The sequence below is a fragment of the Euprymna scolopes genome, chromosome 46 (genome assembly GCF_053919585.1).
Source record: "Euprymna scolopes isolate OS-2025 chromosome 46, ASM5391958v1, whole genome shotgun sequence".
Lineage (NCBI taxonomy): Eukaryota > Metazoa > Mollusca > Cephalopoda > Sepiida > Sepiolidae > Euprymna > Euprymna scolopes.
In genome coordinates, this window is record NC_136527.1 from 99,820,559 (window position 1) to 99,845,297 (window position 24,739).

The 24,739-nt window shown below is 35.3% G+C and overlaps 2 protein-coding genes across 20 annotated transcripts in view; one reads left to right on the top strand and one right to left on the bottom strand.

Annotated features, from left to right (window-relative positions):
• The window catches only part of LOC145270654 (RIMS-binding protein 2-like), a 1,565,000-nt gene that overhangs the window by 1,408,500 nt on the left and 131,761 nt on the right, over positions 1 to 24,739 (top strand). For all 19 annotated transcript variants that reach the window (XM_080126270.1, XM_080126275.1, XM_080126269.1 and 16 more), the window contains 5 exons: positions 10,864 to 11,057; positions 12,065 to 12,143; positions 13,569 to 13,730; positions 16,888 to 17,019; positions 21,597 to 21,773. In XM_080126270.1, coding sequence (XP_079982396.1) covers positions 10,864 to 11,057; positions 12,065 to 12,143; positions 13,569 to 13,730; positions 16,888 to 17,019; positions 21,597 to 21,773 — 744 coding nt within the window. The remainder of the gene's footprint in view (positions 1 to 10,863; positions 11,058 to 12,064; positions 12,144 to 13,568; positions 13,731 to 16,887; positions 17,020 to 21,596; positions 21,774 to 24,739) is intronic.
• On the bottom strand, positions 16,552 to 19,189 carry LOC145270657 (uncharacterized). Its single transcript, XM_080126286.1, has 2 exons — positions 18,922 to 19,189; positions 16,552 to 18,765 (listed from the first exon to the last, which is right to left on the bottom strand). The coding sequence occupies exon 2, from the start codon at positions 18,738 to 18,740 to the stop codon at positions 17,766 to 17,768; it is 975 nt and encodes a 324-aa protein (XP_079982412.1). The 5' UTR covers positions 18,741 to 18,765; positions 18,922 to 19,189; the 3' UTR covers positions 16,552 to 17,765.

Consider the following 24,739-nt stretch of genomic DNA (forward strand, 5'->3'; position numbering starts at 1 on the left):
CGCAAAGGCTTTTCTCGCACGTGCTCCCGGGTTCGTTACGATCGCTTACAACTGTTTATATAGGTCCTAGATAATAATATCTAGGATTTGAGAACGCGTATAGTGTATAGATTTATTTACGTCGATTTTTACAAAATTATTGCTATTTTGGCTTCTCACGTGTTGATTCGGCTTTTTCGTATAAAAAGGGAAACTAATTCAAAGCTAAGGCACCGTTTCCGGCAATCGCACCGGCAAACATCCTGAAGCAATCAGCTTTGATCAATCTTGTATATCAGACAATTGCTATCCAATCTGTACAATTGGGAGCTGATTTCCCCCTCCCCAACATCTGTTGGGGAAAAAACAGTCAAATTTTTGGGTAAACAAACCCAACCGCTGCCTCGCAGCAAAAGTGAACTGCGTGACTTCTATTTGACCTTCTTAATTTTGAAATTTTAATTGTAAAAATAAAACAATAAATTCTAATTTGTGAAACTTTTATTGCGGACACCTGTTTTTAATAGTTAAATAAATAAATTCAAATGTGTCTCTGTTGTATGTTGCGGTGGCCCAATGGTTAACGTCGCATGTTTTTTTTTCACACTTTAATTTACAACTTTGCCTCAAGGGTTCGGGTTTGATCCTCATACTCACTGACCAAAACATTGTTTTTTTATTTTAACCCCACCCCGGAGTTTTGATTTACCTCAAAACACCTGGGCTTTTTTCAGAGAAGCGGTCGGTCGCTTCACAACTTTTTAAAACTTTTTATATCACATGTAAATCGTAATATCTTACAGTTAACAATGGAGCTCAACATTCAACATTAATTCTGGCGGAAATGTCCGAAAGCAATCAGCTTTGATCAATGTGGAAATATTTTCCATATATCAAACAATTGCTATTCAATTTGGACAAGGGGAGCTGGTCCCCCCCACCAACATTTCGGTAAAATAAAAATAAAAACGACATTTCTGCAGTAAATGAAATACTATCCCGCAGTCAAACTTGACCTCATTAACTCATTAAAACAGGCACCTGCCAAATCCAAGTAATTAAATAAATTCAAACGTGTTTCCATTAGCATCTCACGGTGGGCCAATGGTTCGGGTTCAATGCCCATACTTACCTATCAAAACTTTTTTTTACTCCCCCCCCCCGGAGGTTTGATTTACCCAAAACCACACACACCTCCAAACACCCGGGCAACGCTGGGCACCCCTCGCTAGTTTATATATAAAAGGCAAAAGTGGCGTGCGCATTTTTGTATGTCCGCTTTTTTGGGGGGGGGAGTCTCTCGACCACGTTACTATGCTTTAGAACTTTTTATATACTCCCTAGATTATAATATCTACGATTTGCGAACGGACGTCGTATCTACATTTATTTTGATCGACTTTTATAAAATTCCCTCTATTCCGTCCTTTTTTTTTATTTTGTTTTATTCAATCTTCACCCCAACAAGGCAAGTTTCACTTTGAAGTAGGGGGTTTCTATCAGGGACAATTAGCGGGGGCATTATGAAGGGAGATGAGTAGAAAGCTGTTTGTTCACATTACACTTGAACTTCTGCATATCGGTACAGTTGGGAAAGCAGTATCCCGGAAGGAAGTACCAAAGACTTGCAGTTCATGAGAAGAAACTATTGGAGTAGAAGGCTTTCTTACACGTAGGGATCTCTAGTGTAGAGGGGTAGGACTTAGTTGCTTGTCGGGTTTGTCGGGGTAGTCACGTCGAGGAGGTACAAGTGCTTGCAGTTCGTCAGAGCAGCCACCATTAAAGTATTTGTAGAACAGGCAGAGGGATGCAACATTTCATTGATGGGACAGAGGCTGAAGCTTAGACGACAGTTCAGGACCTATCAGGTTGGCGACTGCTTTTGAACTCTGTCCAGGAGTGAGAGACAAGCAGCAGATGCACCACCCCAAATGTGATAACAATACTCCATACATGAGCGAATGGTGGTCTTATAGAGGTACAGGATACTTTCAGGCGTAAGTAATTTTCTAGCACAGTAGAGAGAGAGAGCCCACCTTCTTTGTAGCAGACTTGGCAATGCTCTCAATGTATATATTCCAGTTCATGTTTCCTGTAAACATTGGGCCGAGGAGTTTAAAGTGTATTGTTTTTAATTTATTGACCACGAGACAAAAATACTAAATTCTCAAGTACATTATGCCGTAAAAACCAAAAGATGGGATAGAAAAAAAGGGAATATAATAAAAAAAAAAGACCTCACTTATCCTCTCCCCACTCATAACCCCCAACCAATGTTACATTCTAACTTTGTAAACGAAATAAGAAAATGTTTTTGTTTGAAATATCAGTTCTCGACGATAATTATTGGCCTGAAGACGTGGGTGATTACAGAAACCTGTATGCATATATGTAGCCATCAATTTTTGTATAAATAAATTTAATATATATACATAAAGAAATATATATGTATATATATATATTTTCTTTTAATGTGAGCAAATATCAGATCTCACATGTGTTGGATGGACCACCTGGTTCAAATGAAAAAATTTTTATGGGGAACTGGTAAATGGAAGCGTCTTGGAAGAGGTTCAGGGACAAAGAATAATTTGAAAATCCTAAAAATCGACAGGGACACGTGGAAAGAACTTACTCTGCAAAGGCCGAAGTGACGAAAACTTGTACGTGAAAGTTGTGATGCTCTAGAGAAAAGAAGGCAGAACCACACCAATCTGAAGCGAGAGCTTTGCAAAGGTTTAATTGATGGTCTTAAACATAAACCACAGAGCTGGAAATGTGACACTTGTGAACGAGTACTTTTGTCAAAAGCTGGCTACTTCAACCACTTAAATCGCACAAAACTCCTGTTCGGGTCAACTTTGCACCTGTTAGTCCGAACCAAACGATCTGTTTGCTATGCAGCAAAGTTTGCAAGTCTACTGCTGGTTTGAGAAGACATGTGATTGTTCATAGGAATACCCTTCAACCTCCAGAGAAAGTCAACTCGATGGAAATTGCTTAATTTGTGTGTCACATCTGCTTCAAGATGTGCAAATCTGAGATGGTATGAACGACGAGATTGGGAGAACTCAATGTGACGACGATCATCTGGAAAGATATAGCAATCATCATATATACACATACATGCATATATATATATATATATATATATATAGATATATAGATATATAGATATATACATACATACATATATATAGATATATATATATACATATATATATATACATATATATATATATATACATATATATATACATATATATATATACATATATATATACATATATATATATATACATATTTATATATATATATATATATATATATATATATATATATATATGTTTTAAGAAAAATAGAAAAACCGAATGAAATTATTAAAAAATCAACGTTTCGTCCTTATTTCAGAGGACATCTTCAGGATAATTGAAATAAAAATGTAAGAAAAGAAAAAGTCATAGATTGTGCGAAAAAAGACAGTTTTTGAATCCTACCCGTGTCGGGAAGGACAAACATGTGTGCCTATGGGAAGGTTGGGTTGTTCGATGTCTAAGATCTTTAGACATCGAACAACCCAACCTTCCCATACGCACACATGTTTGTCCTTCCCGACACGGGTAGGATTCAAAAACTGTCTTTTTTCGCACGATCTATGACTTTTTCTTTTCTTACATTTTTATTTCAATTATCCTGAAGATGTCCTCTGAAATAAGGACGAAACGTTGATTTTTTAATAATTTCATTCGGTTTTTCTATTTTTCTTAAAACATAACGTCAACCACCGCTGGTATTTTTTCATTCCTTATACATATTTATATATATATATATATATATATATATATATATATATATATATATATATATATATATATACACACACACATATCTATATATATACATATATATATACACACACACGTATCTATATATATACATATATATAGAATATATATACATATTTATATATATACATATATATATATATATATACATATTTATATATACATATATATATATATATATATATAGATATATATACATATATATAGATACATATACATACATATATATAGAGAGATATATATATATAGATAGATATACATACATACATATATATAGTAATTGTCTGTATTTTTTAGATGAGTTGTTTTCATTGATTGAGATTGTCGGACTGACTTCCTCATCTTGGTTGTTATTGTCACAACGTTTCGGCCGTTTTGCCCTCCGGCCTTCGTCAGGTGAATGGTTTGTTAGGAGTCTCGAACCCAACCCTTTATTATTATTACGGGGGTACCGTGTTCGGACTCCAGCTAGGCTTTATGTCCCAAAGCCTAGCTGGAGTCCGAACACGGTACCCCCGTAATAATAATTAAGGGTTGGGTTCGAGACTCCTTACAAACCATTCACCTTACGAAGGCCGGAGGGCAAAACGGCCGAAACGTTGTGACAATAACAACCAAGATGAGGAAGTCAGTCCGACAATCTCAATCAATACATATATATATATATATATATATATATATATATACAATATATATATAAACAGGGTGACCAAAAAAAAAAAAAAAAGCTAAATGGAGGCGGCCTCCATTTTGCTTTTGGAGGCCATCTAGAACATATGCTGTAGAACGGAGAAAAAAATGTTTTAAATATAATTATAACCAAAGTTTCATTTCATTCGGACAAAACACTAAGAAACGAAGCCTAATTAGAGTTGGGGCCCGTTTTTTTTTTTTTTTTTGGAGGGGGGGTTCACCCTGTGTGTGTGTGTGTGTGTGTGTGTGTGTGTATATAATCTTTTAAAGTGAAGAGAAATGATACGGAGTAAAATTGTAGGCGATAAAATATGTCATTCATCTTTACATCTGCGTCTTTTTTTTTTTTGGTGCATGTTTTGGATATTTGTTGTTGGCCATGAAAAAAAAATCTAGCTTTTTTTTTTTTTTTTACTATATTTTGAGTCTCTTTTTTATTTATTTTTATTTGTTATTCTTATTTATTTTTATTTCTCGTTTTTTTTCTTTTGTTTCTTTTGTTTTATTCTTTTTATTTCTAATTTTGATTTTTTCCTTTTTTTTTCTTTTCACTTTTTCATTTTCTCCAACCATCTGTAAACAAGCACTTATTTCTTCTTCAAAAAAGAAAAAATACATCTGCAAGATTGTAACTCGTGTATTCGTAAAACAAATTAAAACACAATAATATACTTTTTTAGGAATAGAAACATTTGAATAAATGTCTCTTCACATGAATATTCTTATGCGCTATTTATCCATGCGCAAAATTATTAAAATCACTTTTACAAAAGAGGCTGGGGTCTCTCTCTCTCCCTCTCCCTCTCTCTCTCTCTCTCTCTCTCTCTCTCTCTCTCTCTCTCTCTCTCTATACGGTAAATACTAATAGCCTAGTGGTTGAGCAGTGAGCACTATCGGGAAAGAAAACAGGAAGCAAAGACCACCTTCTTTAAAAATAACCGGAGATGGAAAAATATACCTTAAATTACTCCACTAAGGATATAAATAAACGGGGGGGGGGTAACAAAACGAGATTTAAACGTGAACTCACGAGGTATATATATATATATATATATATATATATATATATATATATATATATATATCACACTTCCGGTTATAAAATAGACGAATATTGGCTGAAGAGAGCTTGATAAGGTTATCTTAAGCGGTCCTTATTATCGGGCTTGAAACCGACGGTACCAATGATTTGTCTCATCTAACAACTTTCTGTACACAAGATATATATATATATATATATATATATATATATATATATATATATATATATATATATATATATATAAATGTATTTATTTCCTATAAATTCGTTTTTCTTTTGTGTGTATCATATTAAAAAATGTGGGCAAAAAGGGGGCACTCTGGTTACCAAAAATAATAATTGTCCCAGTATAGAGGTGTTCCCCTCCATTGACTGCTACAAATTATCTTAAGTGCAGCATCTGCAGAACAGATACTACACTTTGATCCCGGCCCGAAGGCCAAGAACAACAGAAAAAAGGCAAGGTATTTATTTGCTCCCCCACCGAGCAAATTAGGCACAAGGCCGATTTTTAAAGTGAGGAGGGAAGGGGAAATGGGGACCAACTACCTTGGGAGTAGGAGAGCTGGATAGTGACAATTGGTATGAAGGGTTGCCCCTACATTGACCAAGGTCTTATAATGGTCTTTGCTTGCAGTATCTGCCGGAACAGATACTACACTTTGAGATATTAAATCTTTTATTCATGTTAAAAATACAGTCAAAATCAGCGATGAACAAAAAACTTCGGCACATTACACTTGATCTACAGAAGATATACTACACTTTGATCCCGGCCCGAAGGCCAAGAACAACAGAAAAAAGGCAACCCTCTTTTCTATTTATTTAAAAAGAGAAAACACAATTTTCTTATACATGAGTTGTGGAAATGCATTCACTAGCAAAAGATCTAGCTAATTTGCATATTCTTTTAAACATTCATTTTTAATTAATTCCCTATTAGTTTTTTTTTTTTCGGTTTTACGTGTAATTATATTCATGCAGATATTCTACATGATTTATACTTGCATAATATTTGTGTAAAATCTTTACAGTAAACAAAAAATTGTTTCCATATATATTTATGTATACATATATATTTTTGTTTAATCTATTAGTCTATCTATCTATATCTCTATAAAAATGAACGTGTCTGTGTGCATTTCCCTACGCACTAACTCTGTCAATTTTTAGTATACAGACTCGAAATTTGATATACAGGGTACTGAGATTTTGGAAAATCTTTGTAATTGGTTTTCGGCCAGAAATTTGGCCGTTAAGGGGGTCGAAGTTCAAAAGATTCCACCTTTGCGGTCTCTAGCAAACTATTCAGTCAGTTTTGGGTCTAAATATTTGCAATTTTACATAAAGGGTATTTAGACATGCAGTAAACTTTTCAATTAGTTTTTGGGTGAAAATTTGGCTGCCAAGAGGTCAAAGTTAAGAGTTGACCTTTGCAGACTCTACCAAATTCCTCCGCTAATTTTAGGTCTATACACTTGACATTTTAGATGTAGGTTACCTGGACATTAGTCACAATGTTTGATATATATATATATATATATATATATATATATATATATATATATATGTGTGTGTGTATATAAAGTTATGAACAGTACATAGCACCCGAGCAAAGCTGGGCTGAACTGCTAGTATATATATATTTCTTTAAGGGACTGTCATATATATATAAAATTAAAGTTGAAACACATTAACATGATCTAAAAATATATATATGTATGTATAATATGTGTGTGTGTGTGTGTTTGCGTTTACTTACATATGGGTATATAGAGATAAAAAGTAAAAACCAAGTTATATGCCCATCAACGTTTCGTTTTTGTTGTAAGACTTCTTCAGGGTATGCACAAACTTGAAAAACCCTTGAATTCTGATTCTTGCATTGAAAAGTCATTTCTATTATTAATGTGGAATATATCTTGGAAATTTCTAGAAAAGGCCTTGAAAATTGTGTTCTTTAGGTCCAGTAAAAATTTGCGTTAAAATATTGAATCTATTCATAACATAAATGAATTAAAAGAACAAAAAGAAAAACGTTTCTTTATGTAAACAGATTTGTGTTCTCTCTTGCATTATTAGTCAGTAAATTTTTGTCTGGTGAGGCAGATATATATATATATATTTACAAATAAATACATATTGCTCTTTATTATAGGACTAGCAGGGTTGCCCGATGTTGCTCGGGCCAAAAGTGTAACATGTTTCTATTAAAACTTGCATATTTATCTTTCTCCCTCAGTTTCTGCTTCCCTCAACCCCCTCTCTCTCTTTTCTCCACCCAACCCATTCCTCTCTCTGAATAACACACACACACACACACACACACTTTTTTTAGATTCGTCAAGGAATAAATTAGTGTGAGAGAATTAATTTCTTCAACATGGAAAAAAAAAAAAAAACAGTTACTTCCCTGGCCGTAAAATAGATCTCCCTCACCCTTTAATGAAATCTACTCTTTTCTAAAGTTATTCATCCTGTGTTACTATTGTTTGCTTGGGACGTTTCTGGAATGGTTGTTATGTCCTGGCACGGTAACCCTTGCCTCACAATTACACGCGCAGCTGCCCCTACAGGGTGGGGGTTATCCTTTGTCTTTCGAGACATCGAATGACATGTATTTGAACAGTTTATTATCTGAGTAAATGATGATGTAAGTCGGGATTTAAGTTTTGCATATCATTTTTTTTTTACATAGGCATCACCACTTATCAAGGCCGATACGCCACTCAAGGAAAAGGGTTAAAGAGTGTAGAGTAGTCAAAAGGACAATATAGTAATCGATAGTAATGGAAGTTCGGTAAATTTGTTAACTTAAGTGGAACGGCTCATCAGAAACTTGTTCACGTTGGACTTGAAGACAATCATATTATAGACAGCTGGAAAGCAGGAAAACGGAAGACAATTCCACAGGAGTGCAGTTCTAAGAAAGAAGCTTTGATCATGGAATCTATGTTTAGGTTTAGGTACAGATAAAGAGTGGGGAAAATTATTGATAATGTTTTCAGCTAGTCTAGTGTTTCTTGTGAAAGTTTGGCGAGGGGGGACCATAGATTGAAGCTCAGTTGAACACTTTCCATGAAAATAACGATAAAGCCGAGACAAACTCACAACATGTCTTCTGTGAGATAGAGGTTGCAGCGAAGAGAAAAGGACATCTCCCACTAGGTCACGAAGTTTATTTTGAACCCTATCAAGGCAGGACAAGTCTTTTCTAGCAGCTCCTGCCCATATGTGGCAACAGTATTCCATCCTTGGACGTATCTGGCTCTTATATAGATAGAGAATTGCATCAGCAGTGAGATATCTACTGGATCGATAGAAGGATCCGACCATTTTTCCAGCGGCCTTGACAACAGATTTGATGTACGTATTCCATTTAAGATCAGGAGTAAAGGTCAAGCCCAGAAGCCTGTCAAAACTTGAGGCCACCCCAAGACGAGAGCCATTCATTTTAATTGATGCCAAATGGGGATCAGAACGTTGATGATGTAAAGATAGAAGCTTGGTTTTAGATGCATTAAAAGTAACCAGCCACTCCTTTCCCCATTGTACAATGTGATCAAGATCAGAGGAGAGAGAATCGAAGAGAACTTGGTCGTTTACTGTCTTAGATGTGCTACCATAGATGGTAAAAAAAATTTAAATGAAGGAGCCAGGACTATGTTACAAAAAGTGTTCGGCTCAGAATGGATCTTTGATCCACGCTGTCACTGATTTTATTAATGTAAAACATTATACACAAGACAACAAGAAAAGGTTGAAATTCCTCGGCAATAAACAACAAAACAAACAATAAGTAAAATATATTTCCACCAGATTTTGAATAAGATGTTCTTTATTCTTATGTTTAGAATGTATTTGATTTCATTTCTGTTAAGGTATTACTGTCTGAGATTCAGCCGAAAGGAACAGGCAAACAAATAAAATACTGGACGATCGATTAGTTGCGCGTTATATGTTGCCATACATCGAACTAGTTTTGATTGGTTGAGGCAATGAAGTATATCGGTTTATTGCAAACAGCTGGCTTCCTATCATTAAACATGCCCTTCGTATTATTCATCGATGTGGAGAAAAGAAAGCTTGGGATTTTAACATTCTATCATTATTTAGATTAGATTTTTTCGATTAGATTATCGGATGAATTTCTGTGCAAAACATATCTAAGAACACTGCCAGACATATAAATTACCTTTGTGTAAAATTTAAAAAAGATAGGCTCAGCCGTTTCGGAACCTATGAGAAAAGAACTTGCACACACACACACAAAGTGAGCAGAGATAGATTTTGGATTGCAACTGACTGACATTTAGATATCTCTGCACTAATCTGTCTCTACATATCTCCCCATGAATCTGGTACAAGGTTTATTTATTTATTAATACAGGAAGTTCCAGCTCTCAAAAACATTTTGCCACAATTCAGGGCAACACTGATCCAGAAAATACCAACTTTTTGAGAGTTTGTTTCCTGTATTTTTTTTCAAACAATAAAATGTCTGTTTTTACAAAACACAATAAATTCATCCCTTTTGATAGATCACCCGCCACTGTCCGGGATTCAATCAACGTTTAACAGACAATCTCAGCATATTTACCCGGTTTTTACTCAGGGTTTTAGGGATCTTAATCTCCCCAATGGGGAGCGATATTGCTCCCCTAGGCGGTCACATCATAGAAGTTCCAGCTCTCCAAAACAGCTTATCATCAGGTTGACACCGATCTAGAAAATATCAACTTTTTGAGTGTTTGTTTTGTAGTTTTTGTAGTTTCAGCTGGATATACAAACAACTGCCCTTTATATATAGAGACTAGCCTGGGTGCCCAGCATTGCCTGGGTGTTTGGAGATGTATGTTGAGCAAAAAAGAAAAAAGTGGTAGTAGGCAGGCAGGCTTGAATCTGTACCGTGAAGGAGGAAAAGAACGTTGAAATAAAAAATGTGGCGTCTTTATTGTCGCGCCCATCGCCAAACCGGAAGTGAAGTAGTTTAAATTAAGGCTAGTCAGTCGAAAAGCAGGGGGTGACTTTCGAAAATATTGACGAAAAAAGGGACTCTTCGCTGTAGAAAAGTGCCTAGTTGAAGTTGAAAGAATTAATGTTTTTAGCCAATTTTTCGATATTTGTTGTCCAATCTCATGAAAATCCGTTGCCTTTGTTGAAAGTTTTAGCAAACATAAAAACATACATACATACATACATTTAGACAGACAGGTAAGATTTATATAATAGATAAAGCATCTGTTTTATCATCAATTTTGTTTTATCCCAAATTGTGTACATTTCATTTGTTTTTATTTTTAGAGTCTTTCTTTCCTCGGAAATTGAACCTTGACCGCCAACTGACGAACAGTTTGCTAATCTCTTGGCTGGCCCCAGAGATTCCGCGCAATACGGTCATCATCTCCTACCAGATTTTCGTTGATGGCGAGTTTAAGACTACAATCAAGGGTAATGAACGGACAAAAGCGTTATTGGAAAACGTGGACTCCAAACAGGTAAGACTACTTAACATAAATATTATTATATATATATTTTTTTTAAGTTGAATTTTGAAGGCCGTAATAATGCAATTTGGTAGAAACACAGAGTAGCAGCCGAGATTACAGATAACCACAACAGCAGCAACTACTATTCACAGTTTACTGGTTATAAGCTAAGTGCTGATTGGTGCAAGCATTCAATTTTCGGTCTCTCTTTCGCCCGCCTTTTCTTTCACGCTCACCAAACACTATAAAAGCACTCTCCATCTCTTCTACATGATCCTCTTCATCTTTGCACAGAAAGTTCCTTCTTGTGACCCCCTTAATTCTTCTCCAACCATCCTCCCATAATATCCCCTCCCCTCTGCCCAGGGAATAAACAAATTCGAATTGTAAGCACTCTTTGTCTGTGCCTAAACCTAAACGTAGATTCCATGAACTTTCTTAGAACTGTACGCCTATGGAATTGTCTTCCGTTTTCCCCGCTTTCCAGCTGACCGCAAAATGGTTGCCTTCAAGTCTAATGTAAACAAGTTTTTGATGAGCCGTTCCATATAAGTTAACAAATTTACCGAATTTCCATTACTAACTCAAGGAAAGTGGACATTCTCCGGTAGTCGAATGGAAAATAATAAGACAAGCTACCACATGTAGTGACCTAGACGACCCATGTAGATTATGCCTTCATGAAAAATTTGCTATCCTGTACTTTAAAGAACCCCAACATCTATTAAACTGTAGAAGAGAAATAGCAAACAACTGTGTTCACAAGATAAAATTTACTCTAGGATATATTGTCCAATTTCTACTGTAAACTTTTTAACCCTTATCCTCGAGTGGCCTCTTGGCCTTGATAAGTGGTGATGCCTATGTAAAAAAAAAAAAAAGGGCGGGGGCCCAATTTTCCTATTTTGTATCATTATTGTATGCACCAAAGACTTAAGTATCACCCCCCCCCGTATGCCGTTGATTGTTATATGCAATTTTTCTCGTTGATCATTGCGTTTTCTTCTCCTATTCAGATTCATCGAGTCACAGTGGTGTGCGTAACCACGCGCTCAAGATCAGCCCACCAGCAATGTTCTCTGCTTGTTGGCAAAGGTAAGTAATGTCCGCTATTTGTCAAGGTTTAGGATTTTTATCTCTAAGATGTCTCCCCCCCCTCTCTCTCTCTGAAGACTTACTCTTCCTTTTTTTTTTACTACTACTACTACTACTACAGAATAGAAAATCTTTACAATTTAATTTCATATAGGTTTAACTAACAAATATTCAGTAGATAACAAGAAAAATAGTGATGAAAATTTCAAAAGGATTGTATAACTGGTTACGCTCAATAGTAGTCCTCGCTAGCAAAAGTCTTTGTCTTTGTATTATTATTTAAAACATTTTGTGTCCTGCTCTTTCGTGCGAGGACTAATATATATATATATATATATATATTAAAAAGTTTGACTCTTGTTCAGGTAACCTGCATCAAAAATTCCAAATCTTTAGACCCAAAATTGACGGAGTAATTTAGTAGAATCTGCAAAGGTCAACTCTTTAAACTTTGACCTGTTAGCAGCCAAATTTTCGCCCAAAACTTATTAAAAAGCTTGCTGCATGTCTGAATACCCTTTATGTAAAATTTCAAAAGTTTAGACCCAAAATTAGCTGGATAGTAGTTCTCGCAAGTGAGAGTCTTTGTGATTGTTATTCTATTATTATTATTTAAAACATTTTGTGTCCTGCTCTTTCACGCGAGGACTAATGTATAAAATTTCAATTAAAAACTATAATCTTTCTTTTCCTTGATCATTAATACTACAACGGTAGCATCGAATTTAGTGCGAGATTCCTATGATTTAATAATGTCTTATTTCTATGATTTAATAATGTCTTATTTCTATGATTTAATAATGTCTTATTTCTATGATTTAATAATGTCTTATTTCTATGATTTAATAATGTCTTATTTCTATGATTTAATAATGTCTTATTTCTATGATTTAATAATGTCTTATTTCTATGATTTAATTATGTCTTATTTCTATGATTTAATAATGTCTTATTTCTATGATTTAATAATGTCTTATTTCTATGATTTAATTATGTCTTATTTCTATGATTTAATAATGTCTTATTTCTATGATTTAATAATGTCTTATTTCTATGATTTAATAATGTCTTATTTCTATGATTTAATAATGTCTTATTTCTATGATTTAATTATGTCTTATTTCTATGATTTAATAATGTCTTATTTCTATGATTTAATAATGTCTTATTCCTATGATTTAATAATGTCTTATTTCTATGATTTTATAATGTCTTATTTCTATGATTTAATAATGTCTTATTTCTATGATTTAATAATGTCTTATTTCTATGATTTAATAATGTCTTATTTCTATGATTTAATAATGTCTTATTTCTATGATTTAATAATGTCTTATTCCTATGATTTTATAATGTCTTATTTCTATGATTTTATAATGTCTTATTTCTATGATTTATTAATGTCTGATTTCTGCTTAAATCCAGCTGCTGTCCCAACACCCACAGATCTCAAGGTCAGTCACATATCTGCAAATGGAGCTTTGCTTTCCTGGTGGCCGGGAAATACAAATTATCAACACGTTGTGTCTGTGAATGACCAAGAAATGCGTGTTGTCAATCCAGGTGTCTACGAATATTTATTAACAGGTAAGAACAATTAAACATAAATATAATTTGCTTGTTTTATGATGACAACTCTTAACAAGAATGTGTATTTATAGAAAGTACTGAAGTGATGGGTTTCTAGAGACTGCTTCTTCAAAAACAAGTTGTAGCAATATTGGACACGTGTGTATAAGAAGAATTATATTAAAAACAGAATATTAAAGGTCCTGGATATGACCTTAAACTATATCCGATGGTGAGGCCCCAGCTTGCGGGCTTCGGGGAGTGTGGAGCCACCCTTTAATTTCCATTGCTCCCTGGTCCACTCTGACCCGGAGTGGTAGTACCTGTTAGGGTTCCAACTATGGGTTAAATAGAAACCGACTTGAAAACAACAAATATATTCTATTAAAAAATTGTTCCTCAAAATCTTTGGATTCGGCATTAAATAACCTGAAAAGGGTTGATATGCCGTAAAACAAAAGCAACCAACCAACCTAACAAACAAGAATATTAAAAATAAGGTTAAATTAAGCAGATGTTGTCTTAAAGGGATGAAAAGAAATAAGACAACAGGGAGGTAAAGTTAATATCCTAGTCAAGATTTACAATTTTGTAAAATTTGATATATTTTTGTACTTTAGTAACGTATTACATATTTTTGTAATTTTGTAACGTTTTACATATTTTTGTAACATTTTGTTTATATTTTTGTAATTTTGTAACGTTTTATATATTTTTGTAACATTGTGTTTATATTTTTGTAATTTTGTATATATTTTTGTAATTTTTTGTTTATATTTTTGTAATTTTGTAACGTATTATATATTTTTCTAACATTTTGTTTATATTTTTGCAATTTTGTAATGTTTTATATATTTTGGTAATTTTTTGTTTATATATTGTAATTTTGCAATGCTTTATATATGTTTATTACTTTGTAACGTTTTATATATGTCTGTAATTTTGTAACATCTTATGTTTGTATATTTGTAACATTTTATGTCTGCAATTTTATGACATTTTATGTTTGTAATTTTGTAACGTTTTATGTCTGTCATTTTGTAACGTTTTATGTTTGTAGTTTTGTAACGTTTTATGTTTGTAATTTTGTAACATTTTATGTCTGTAATTTTATGACATTTTATGTTTGTAATTTTGTAACGTTTTATGTTTGTAGTTTTGTAACGTTTTATATCTGTAATTTTGTAACGCTTTATGTTTATAGTTTTGTAACGTTTTATGTTTATAGTTTTGTAACGTTTTATGTTTGTAGTTTTGTAACGTTTTATGTTTGTAGTTTTGTAACGTTTTATGTTTGTAGTTTTGTAACGTTTTATGTTTGTAGTTTTGTAACGTTTTATGTTTGTAATTTTGTAACATTTTTTGTCTGCAATTTTATGACATTTTATGTTTGTAGTTTTGTAACATTTTATGTTTGTAGTTTTGTAACGTTTTATGTTTGTAGTTTTGTAACGTTTTATGTTTGTAGTTTTGTAACGTTTTATGTTTGTGATTTTGTAACGTTTTATGTTTGTGATTTTGTAACGTTTTATGTTTGTAATTTTGTAACGTTTTATATATACATTTGCCACTTTGTAACGTTTTAGATAGGTTTTCAGTTGGGACCATCGAGTTGATTCTTTCACAATCTTATGGCACCAAACTAACTCATCACTCAGTATTTTGTTTGTGACTTGGAACTTCTATGCAGCCATGACTTATTTTTAGAAATGATTAAACATTAATAAAAAAACAGATACAGTCTTCCAAAACAAAATTGAAAGGATATATATATATATAATTATTTTAAAAACAGTAATCTACAAACATGCATGTTTCAAGGTTTCTACCTCTCATCAACGTAACCCGACTGTGTCTCTCTAGGAATTGAACACCAAACCCTGTGTATTATTGTCTGGCGCATATTTATTTTTTTTAAAAAGATCAACAAGAGAGTATATATATATATATACACACATGCAAGTATATAAATACGCACACAAACTTATATATGTCAGAGTGATCTAATATCATAATTTTTGCATATATATATTTATTTTTTAAATTATTTTTAAAACAGTAATCTACAGACATGCATGATTCGAGGTTTCTACCTCTCATCAGCGTAGCCAGACTGTGTCTCTCTAGGAATCGAACCCCGAACCCTGTGTATTATAGTCTGGCGTGTGTTAACCGTTATACCACAAAATCCTAGACAAAATTACTGTTTGTTTTTATCGTTCATAAACTTGTATAGATTTCTTGTTGATTTTTATATATATATGTATATATATATATATATATATATATATATATATATATATATATATATATATATATTTTCAATTTACTTCAGTGGAAATTCTCAGAAATCAAAGCCCCTCCCCCCCCTTCCTAGGGGCTAACACTTGATATCTATATGAGATCCATAATTATTCGAATATTATGTTAAAGTTCTTTATTTCTCAAATACCGACCTAGTAAAGAAATTGAAAGCATAATTTTCCTCTTCCCAATTGACCATTTAAATATGTAATAACTAGGGCTTTGACGAGAGAATAATCTTTTCATTATTTTGACTCCCGAGTATATATCCGACACAGTCAGACACAGTTAATCAATCGAGAATCACGTCACTCTAGATAAAACATATAAGATGTTAACTGATATATGCTCGAGAGTCAAAACAATGAAAAGAATATGCTGTTGTCATAGTCCTAGTTATGATATACCTTTATTTTTGGTCTCTTAGTCTTATTGGATTCTAAGACAAGAATTCATATGGTCTGGTGGAGTATCCAATTTCGTGCTATTACTTGAGGTAACATCACTTGGAGAAGGTGCACCATTCCTCATAAAAGCTAATGTGGGTTAGCCATAGTGAGGAGATCTGACTTGGGCAGCGAATACCATGTGATTTTGAATATTTAGTCAGGGTTTACTTCTATGGAAAAAGTATCCTCATGCCAGGTTGTTCTGGTAAACTCCTGTACAGAGAGGCCATTAGAAACTCGAGGATAGTGTCCAGTAGGCATTCAAGTTCTCTCATGTATATGTTTTTGTGTGTGTGTGCAATGTTTTTTTAAATCTTCCAAAAGATGATTGAAAATTCGATAAAGTTCGAAACAACATCATGCTTTTACAAAACTTTCTCATCACCTCATCATTTCCTGTTTTTTTTTTGTTTTTTCTCAAGGGCTGGCCCCTGCTACATCACACCGTGTTACCATACGAGCAAAAAGCCTCCTTGCAAACTTTGAGGAAGAACGAAATAAGGATCGAAAAGAGCTCCTCACTGCAAGGATAGAATTTAAAACCTTAGCCGGAGGTAAGTTAAACCGTTAAAGCTGGTTTGGCAGCAAGTATTTTGCTGTCCTCCATTGTGAAGTCCTCCACTGCAAAGTTTTTCCATTGTGAAGTCCTCCACTGCAAAGTTTTTCCATTGTGAAGTCCTCCACTGCAAAGTTTTTCCATTGTGAAGTCCTCCACTGCATAGTTTTTCCATTGTGAAATCCTCCACTGCAAAGTTTTTCCATTGTGAAGTCCTCCACTGCATAGTTTTTCCATTGTGAAGTCCTCCACTGCAAACTTTCTCCATTGTGAAATCCTCCACTGCAAAATTTTTCCATTGTGAAGTCCTCCACTGCAAAATTTTTCTATTGTGAAGTCCTCCACTGCAAAGTTTTTCCATTGTGAAGTCCTCCACTGCAAAGTTTCTCCATTGTGAAGTCCTCTACTGCAAAGTTTTTCCATTGTGAAATCCTCCACTGCAAAGTTTTTCCATTGTGAAGTCCTCCACTGCAAAGTTTTTCCATTGTGAAATCCTCCACTGCAATGTTTTTCCATTGTGAAATCCTCCACTGCAAAGTTTTTCCATTGTGAAATCCTCCACTGCAAAGTTTTTCCATTGTGAAGTCCTCCACTGCAAAGTTTTTCCATTGTGAAGTCCTCCACTGCAAAGTTTCTCCATTGTGAAGTCCTCCACTGCAAAGTTTTTCCATTGTGAAATCCTCCACTGCAAAGTTTCTCCATTGTGTAGTCCTCCACTGCAAAGTTTTTCCATTGTGAAGTCCTCTACTGCAAAATTTTTCCATTGTGAAGTCCTCTACTGCAAAATTTTTCCATTGTGAAGTCCTCCACTGCATAGTTTTTCCATTGTGAAGTCCTCCACTGCATAGTTTTTCCATTGTGAAGTCCTCCACTGCATAGTTTTTCCATTGTGAAGTCCTCCACTGCAAAGTTTTTCCATTGTGAAGTCCTCCACTGCAAAGTTTTTCCATTGTGAAGTCCTCTACTGCAAAATTTTTCCATTGTGAAGTCCTCTACTGCAAAATTTTTCCATTGTGAAGTCCTCCACTGCATAGTTTTTCCATTGTGAAGTCCTCCACTGCATAGTTTTTCCATTGTGAAGTCCTCCACTGCATAGTTTTTCCATTGTGAAGTCCTCCACTGCAAAGTTTTTCCATTGTGAAGTCCTCCACTGCAAAGTTTTTCCATTGTGAAGTCCTCCACTGCATAGTTTTTTTCCATTGTGAAGTCCTCCACTGCATAGTTTTTTCCATTGTGAAGTCCTCCACTGCATAGTTTTTCCATTGTGAAGTCCTCCACTGCAAAGTTTCTCCATTGTGAAGTCCTCCACTGCAAAGTTTTTCCATTGTGAAGTCCTCCACTGCATAGTTTTTCCATTGTGAAGTCCTCCACTGCAAAGTTTTTCCATTGTGAAGTCCTCCACTGCATAGTTTTTCCATTGTGAAGTCCTCCACTGCATAGTTTTTCCATTGTGAAGTCCTCCACTGCATAGTTTTTCCATTGTGAAGTCCTCCACTGCATAGTTTTTTTCCATTGTGAAGTCCTCCACTGCATAGTTTTTCCATTGTGAAGTCCTCCACTGCAAAGTTTTTCCATTGTGAAGTCCTCCACTGCATAGTTTTTCCATTGTGAAGTCCTCCACTGCAAAGTTTTTCCATTGTGAAGTCCTCTACTGCAAAGTTTTTCCATTGTGAAGTCCTCCACTGCAAAGTTTCTCCATTGTGAAGTCCTCCACTGCATAGTTTTTCCATTGTGAAGTCCTCCACTGCAAAATTTTTCTATTGTGAAGTCCTCCACTGCAAAATTTTTCTATTGTGAAGTCCTCCACTGCAAAATTTTTCTATTGTGAAGTCCTCCACTGCAAAATTTTTCTATTGTGAAGTCCTCAACTGCATAGTTTTTCCATTGTGAAGTCCTCCACTGCAAAGTTTTTCTATTGTGAAGTCCTCCACTGCAAAGTCCTCTGCTGTGAAGTTTCCATTGTGAAGTTTTCCATGTTATTTCAGATTTTTATTATGAGAATTTTGTATACAAATGTCCTCCAAGATTGAACTGGCCCTCACAAATATTTTTCAGAATCTATCTACTCCTTTTTTTTTCTTTTATTCACATACTAGCAGGGGTGCCCGGCGTTGCTCGGGTGTTTGGAGGTGTATGCTGTGCAAAAAAAGCAAAAAAACAAAAAAAAATGGGTAATTTTTTAAAACTTTGACCCCTATTATGACCCCTTAAAATTTATAGTTTCGGGCTCAAATCACTTTATTAAGTTAGATCCAGGTTCACGGAACCTATATCTAAAATTTCAAGTGTCTAGACCAAAAATTGTCGGAGGAGTTTGGTAGAGTTCTTAAAGGTCAAATCGTTGAAATTTGACCCCTTAACAGCAAAATTTCTGGCTGACACCCGTCACATCGATTTTCCCAAATCTCAGTACCCGGTATTTCAAATTTCGAGTCTATAGACTAAAAATTGACAGAGTTATTGCGTAGGGAAATGTACACAGACAGACACACAGACAGACAGGTTCACTTTTATAGATATATAGATTGCCACTGAAATTGTAGTAGTAATGCCACAAACAATCTTAGCTGATAGCACAGAAGGTCTGCTCTCTCTGCTACTTTCTCGAGGAAGATGGTGGGATCCTTCTACCGCTCCAAAAGATATCTCACTACTGATGCAATTCTCTATCTATATAAAAGCCAAGTACGTCCAAGGATGGAATACTGCTGCCATATCTGGGCAGGAGCTGCAAAAAACAGCCTATCCTGCCTTGACAGAGTACAAAATAGACTTCTTGGCTTAGTGGGGGGATGCCCTTTTCTCTACCCTGCAACCTCTCTCCCACAGAAGAGACGTTGCGAGCCTATCCTTGTTTTATCGTTATTTCCATGGCAGGTGCTCGTCTGAACTCCAATCTCTGGTCCCCCCTCGCCAATCTTTCACGAAAAACACCCGTCTAGCTGAATCCACTGTGAAAAATTTCCCCCACTCTTTATCTGTGCCTAAATCAAAACGTGGATTCAATGAACAAAGCTTCTTTCTTAGAACTGCATGCCTGTGGAACTCTGTTCCGTCTGCCTGCTTCCCACCAGACTACAACTTGGATGTCTTCAAGTCCAATGTTAACAAATTCCTAATGAACCGCTCCCCTTAAGTAAACACTTCATCAAATCTCCACACTAACGTAATGTACTTGCAATAACCCTTATCCCTGAGTGGCTTCCGGGCCTTGATAAGTGGTGATCACTGTGTAAAAAAAAAAACAAAAAAAAAAAACATGCAAGCCAGAAGATGACAACGCAAGAGGTGGAGTAAAACGTGATAAGCCCACGTGAAGTGCCGAGTTTGCTGCTAGTCTGGTTTGTCTGAGATATTTGCGTTGAGGGAATACAAGTGCAGTAAGTATATGAAAAACAAATGTATGAATGCAAAATAGCGGTGATGTGACAGGAGCTGGAGTATAGTAGGCAATGTGGGATCTGTTAGAGTTGGAGACTCTTTGTTACACTCTATCCAACAGAAAGAGGTTGACTAGTGCACGAGCCCAGATGTGGCAACACTACTCCACGCACCAGTGAATGATGGCTTTATAGAGATATTGAATACTGGTAGACGCAAAAAGTTTTCTAACCTGCTAGAGGGAGGCCACTTTCTTTGCTGTAGATTTAGCAGTATCCTCTATGTATTTATTCTAATTTATGTTGCCTGTAAATGTTAAGCCAAGGAGTTTTTCTTATAATTCTTTAAGGAAGAGCACTTTTTTGTCTTGGTAGCATTGAATGTGACCATCCATTTTTATTAAAAAAGTGAACTTTTTTTTTTGTTTTTTTTTTTCCATGAAGCTTAATTTATTGTATCTTTATAAAATCTTGGTTATCCCTTGTGTAATTGTGATTGGAATAAAATGCAGAGCTATACCCCCTCCCATATACATTTATTCACATATTTCCACTGAGATTGAAGTATGGCCCCTAGACTTTGTACCCTTCTCTCACTGGCTCCGACTCCTGAACCCGCTGAACTACTTCATTTGGTCATACGTCAAGAACATCACCAACATGACCTCCCACAATACCAAAGCCAGCCTGATCACGACCATCCACTGAGTATTTGCCAAGCTCCTGCCAGTTCTTGTAGAAAAGGCATGCTCCCAGTTCCAGACCCGTATCAAGGCGGTGATTGAGGCTGAAGGCGGCTACATTGAATAGATGTCAGCTCTACTACATAATCAAGTTACCTGAATTGAGTTTTTCAATAAAAGTTTTAAAATAAATCTGTAGTGTTGTTTTCTTTAGGGCGACAATTTTATCATTCCACCATCTACATATGGAGGCAAAGAGTTACTAGAGTTAATGAGCCTGAAACTATTGTCAACTGAAAGATGAGAAAAAATATTAATCAGTGTTAGGAATTTAGTACTTGTGGTACAGTTTTTAATAAGTATTTGTTAGCATTAGACTTGAAGATGACAAAGTTGTAATCAACAAGGAAGCAGTTTAATTATTGTTTGCTAATCATGGATTAAAAATTTTGTTTCTCTCATTGTGGCTGTTGATGAGGATAATAATTCTATTTTTTTTTTTTCTTTCCCAGGTTTACCCGATCCTCCTTTGGACGTCCAAGTGGAAGTCGGGCCCCAAGAGGGCACGATTCTTCTGACTTGGTTGCCTGTCACCATCAACAGATCGGGTATTTCTCCATCTGGTGTCATCAAGGGTTATTCTATTTACGCAGACGACAAACTCATAAAGAACGTCATGGGACCTATAAGTGAGTGCTTATTGCGATAATAATAGCCATTATTGTAAGAAAAAAGATAAAGGGAAAACCCTGTTAAACACAGGAAGAAATCATAACAAATGAGAGATTTACTGGTTTCGTCCAGATGGACAAACAGCTTTCAGAAAAATGTGAAGATTTTAAATTTATCGAACGTTTCCATGCATTTTATTTTTCTTAACGTCTTTGTTTGCATAATTTTTCAAATACAAATTTGTGATGCCTGGGTTTATAGTACTTTTTTACTGTCACACCCAACATGGTTTATCCTCTAAAATTAATTTTTTTTTTTTTTCGAATGCATCTGAAATGTCTTAAATAAATTTCCAGACTTTTTTCATATGGACACTTTTAATGATAGTACACAAATGAAACTCTAGTCTCCTTCGAAGTAATCTCCTCCATATATATATTATTCCTTAATTGGAATTCATTTTTGAAATGAGCATTATATATATATTAATGTTTTTTTACTAATATATTTTTATTTCGGACTATTGATTTATCGACAAGAGCATTTCTATTAATTTATTTTTCATCTTTTATTGGTTTTGTTTATTCACAACGTTTCATCCAACTATTCCTCTGGCCTTCGTCAGGTGGTAACCGCGACGGATAGGAACTTCGAATCTCCTAACTGCATTCTCAGCCATCACTGCCATCCGTAGTTGTTGTCATCTCACCACATTTTGGCCAAATAAACCTCTGGCACGCTTTGTGAATAAACAAACCAATAAAAGATGCAAAGCAACAACTAATAAAGATGAGAATAATAGTCCGAAATAAAAATAAATTAATATATATAATGCTCGTCTCAAAAATGAATTCCAATTAAGGAATAATATATATACCAATCGGTACGGACGCGACTATGGAAGATCAGATAAATAAACGTAGATTTATAAGATCAAAGAATCCAACCTTGATCGCCCTTCGGGGCCCGTGGTGCAGTTGATAGAGACGTTGAATCTCTACAGTTCCAGATGAACATTGTCTGAAGATAGCGGTTTCAATCCCACCTAAAGCGTGCCAGAGGTTTACTTGGCCAAAAATGTGCTGAGACTACAACAACAACTACGGATGGCAGTGATGGCTGAGAATGCAGTTAGGAGATTCAAAGTTCCTATCCGTCGCGGTTACCACCTGACGAAGGCCAGAGGAATAGTTGGCCGAAACGTTGTGAATAAACAAAACCAATAAAAGATCAAAAAACAACAACTAATAAAGATGAGAATAATAGTCCGAAATAAAAATAAATTAATGTATATAATGCTCATCTCAAAAATGAATTCCAATTAAGGAATAATATATATATATATATATACCAATCGGTACGGACCCGACTATGGAAGATCAGATAATAAATAAATGTGGATTTATAAGATCAAAGAATCCAACCTTGATCGCCCTTCGGGCCCCGTGGCGCAGTTGATAGAGACGTTGAATCTCTACAGTTCCAGATGAACATTGTCTGAAGATAGCGGTTTCAATCCCACCTAAAGCGTGCCAGAGGTTTACTTGGCCAAAAATGTGGTGAGACTACAACAACAACAACGGATGGCAGTGATTGCTGAGAATGCAGTTAGGAGATTCTAAGTTCCTATCCGTCGAGGTTACCACCTGACGAAGGCCAGAGGAATTAGTTGGCCGAAACGTTGTGAATAAAACAAACCAATAAAAGATGAAAAACAACAACTAATAAAGATGAGACTAGTAGTCCTAAATAAAAAATAAATTAATATATATAATGCTCATCTCAAAAATGAATTCCAATTATATATATACCAATCGGTACGGACCCAACTATGGAAGATCAGATAATAAATAAATGTGGATTTATAAGATCAAAAAATCCAACCTTGATCGCCCTTCGGGGCCCGTGGCGCAGTTGATAGAGACGTTGAATCTCTACAGTTCCAGATGAACATTGTCTGAAGATAGCGGTTTCAATCCCACCCAAAGCGTGCCAGAGGTTTACTTGGCCAAAATGACGAAAGCCAGAGGAATAGTTGGCCGAAACGTTGTGAATAAACAAAACCAATAAAAGATAAAAAAAAACAACAACTAATAAAGATGAGAATAATAGTCCGAAATAAAAATAAATTAATAAAAAAAATTCAAAGTAATCTCCTCCGGCTGCAATGCACTTGCTGTACCGTTCCAACAACTTGTTGGAAGACCCCATGGAAATCCTCTTGTGTGAACATGTCAGTGAACCTCATCACAGCCCCTTTGATCTCAACTCAACTGTCTTCTAAGGTTTTCCTTGAGCTTAGGGAATAACCAAAAGTCACAGGGAGCAAGGTTTGGACAATAGGGAGGATGAGGAACTATCATGATGCCCATTTTGATCAAATAGTCTGTGACAAGGATGGAGCACCCTTGGGACAAACTTCGCGCAAATCTTCCACATCTTCAGTTCCTTACGAATAATTGTCTGTATTTTTTTGTGAGATGAGGTGTTTTCATTGATTGAAATTGTCGGACTGACTTCCTCATCTTGGTTGTTATAGTCACAACGTCTCGGCCGTTTTGCCCTCCGGCCTTCATCAGGTGTTTTGTATCGAACTGGGGAACCGTTTGTTAGGAGTCTCGGACCCAACCCTTTATTATTATTACGGGGGTACCGTGTTTGGACTCCAGCTAGGCTCTGGGACATAGTTGCTGATTCTCTGTTTTGAATGTTACTTTTCACTGCCTTCGTTCAGGATTGAACTCAGCACCTTTGGGTAACTGTAAACTTTGATACAATGTCTAGGACCACTCGGCCATATGTCACTAGTGTGTACAGTTCCCACACTGACATCAAACTGTGCACTTATTGTCTCTATAGACACACGACGGTCCTTATCCATGAAATTCTTTATTTGGCCAATCAACTCTGATGTTCTGACTTCCTTACTCCTCCTACACCTCTCATCGTCCCTCACAGTCTCCTTGCCTTCCTTGAATCTCTT

Excerpts from the sequence above, each read along its gene's own strand:
- LOC145270657 (XM_080126286.1), bottom strand. The coding sequence starts at position 18,740 with ATGCAGTGGAGGACTTCACAATGGAGAAACTTTGCAGTGGAGGACTTC.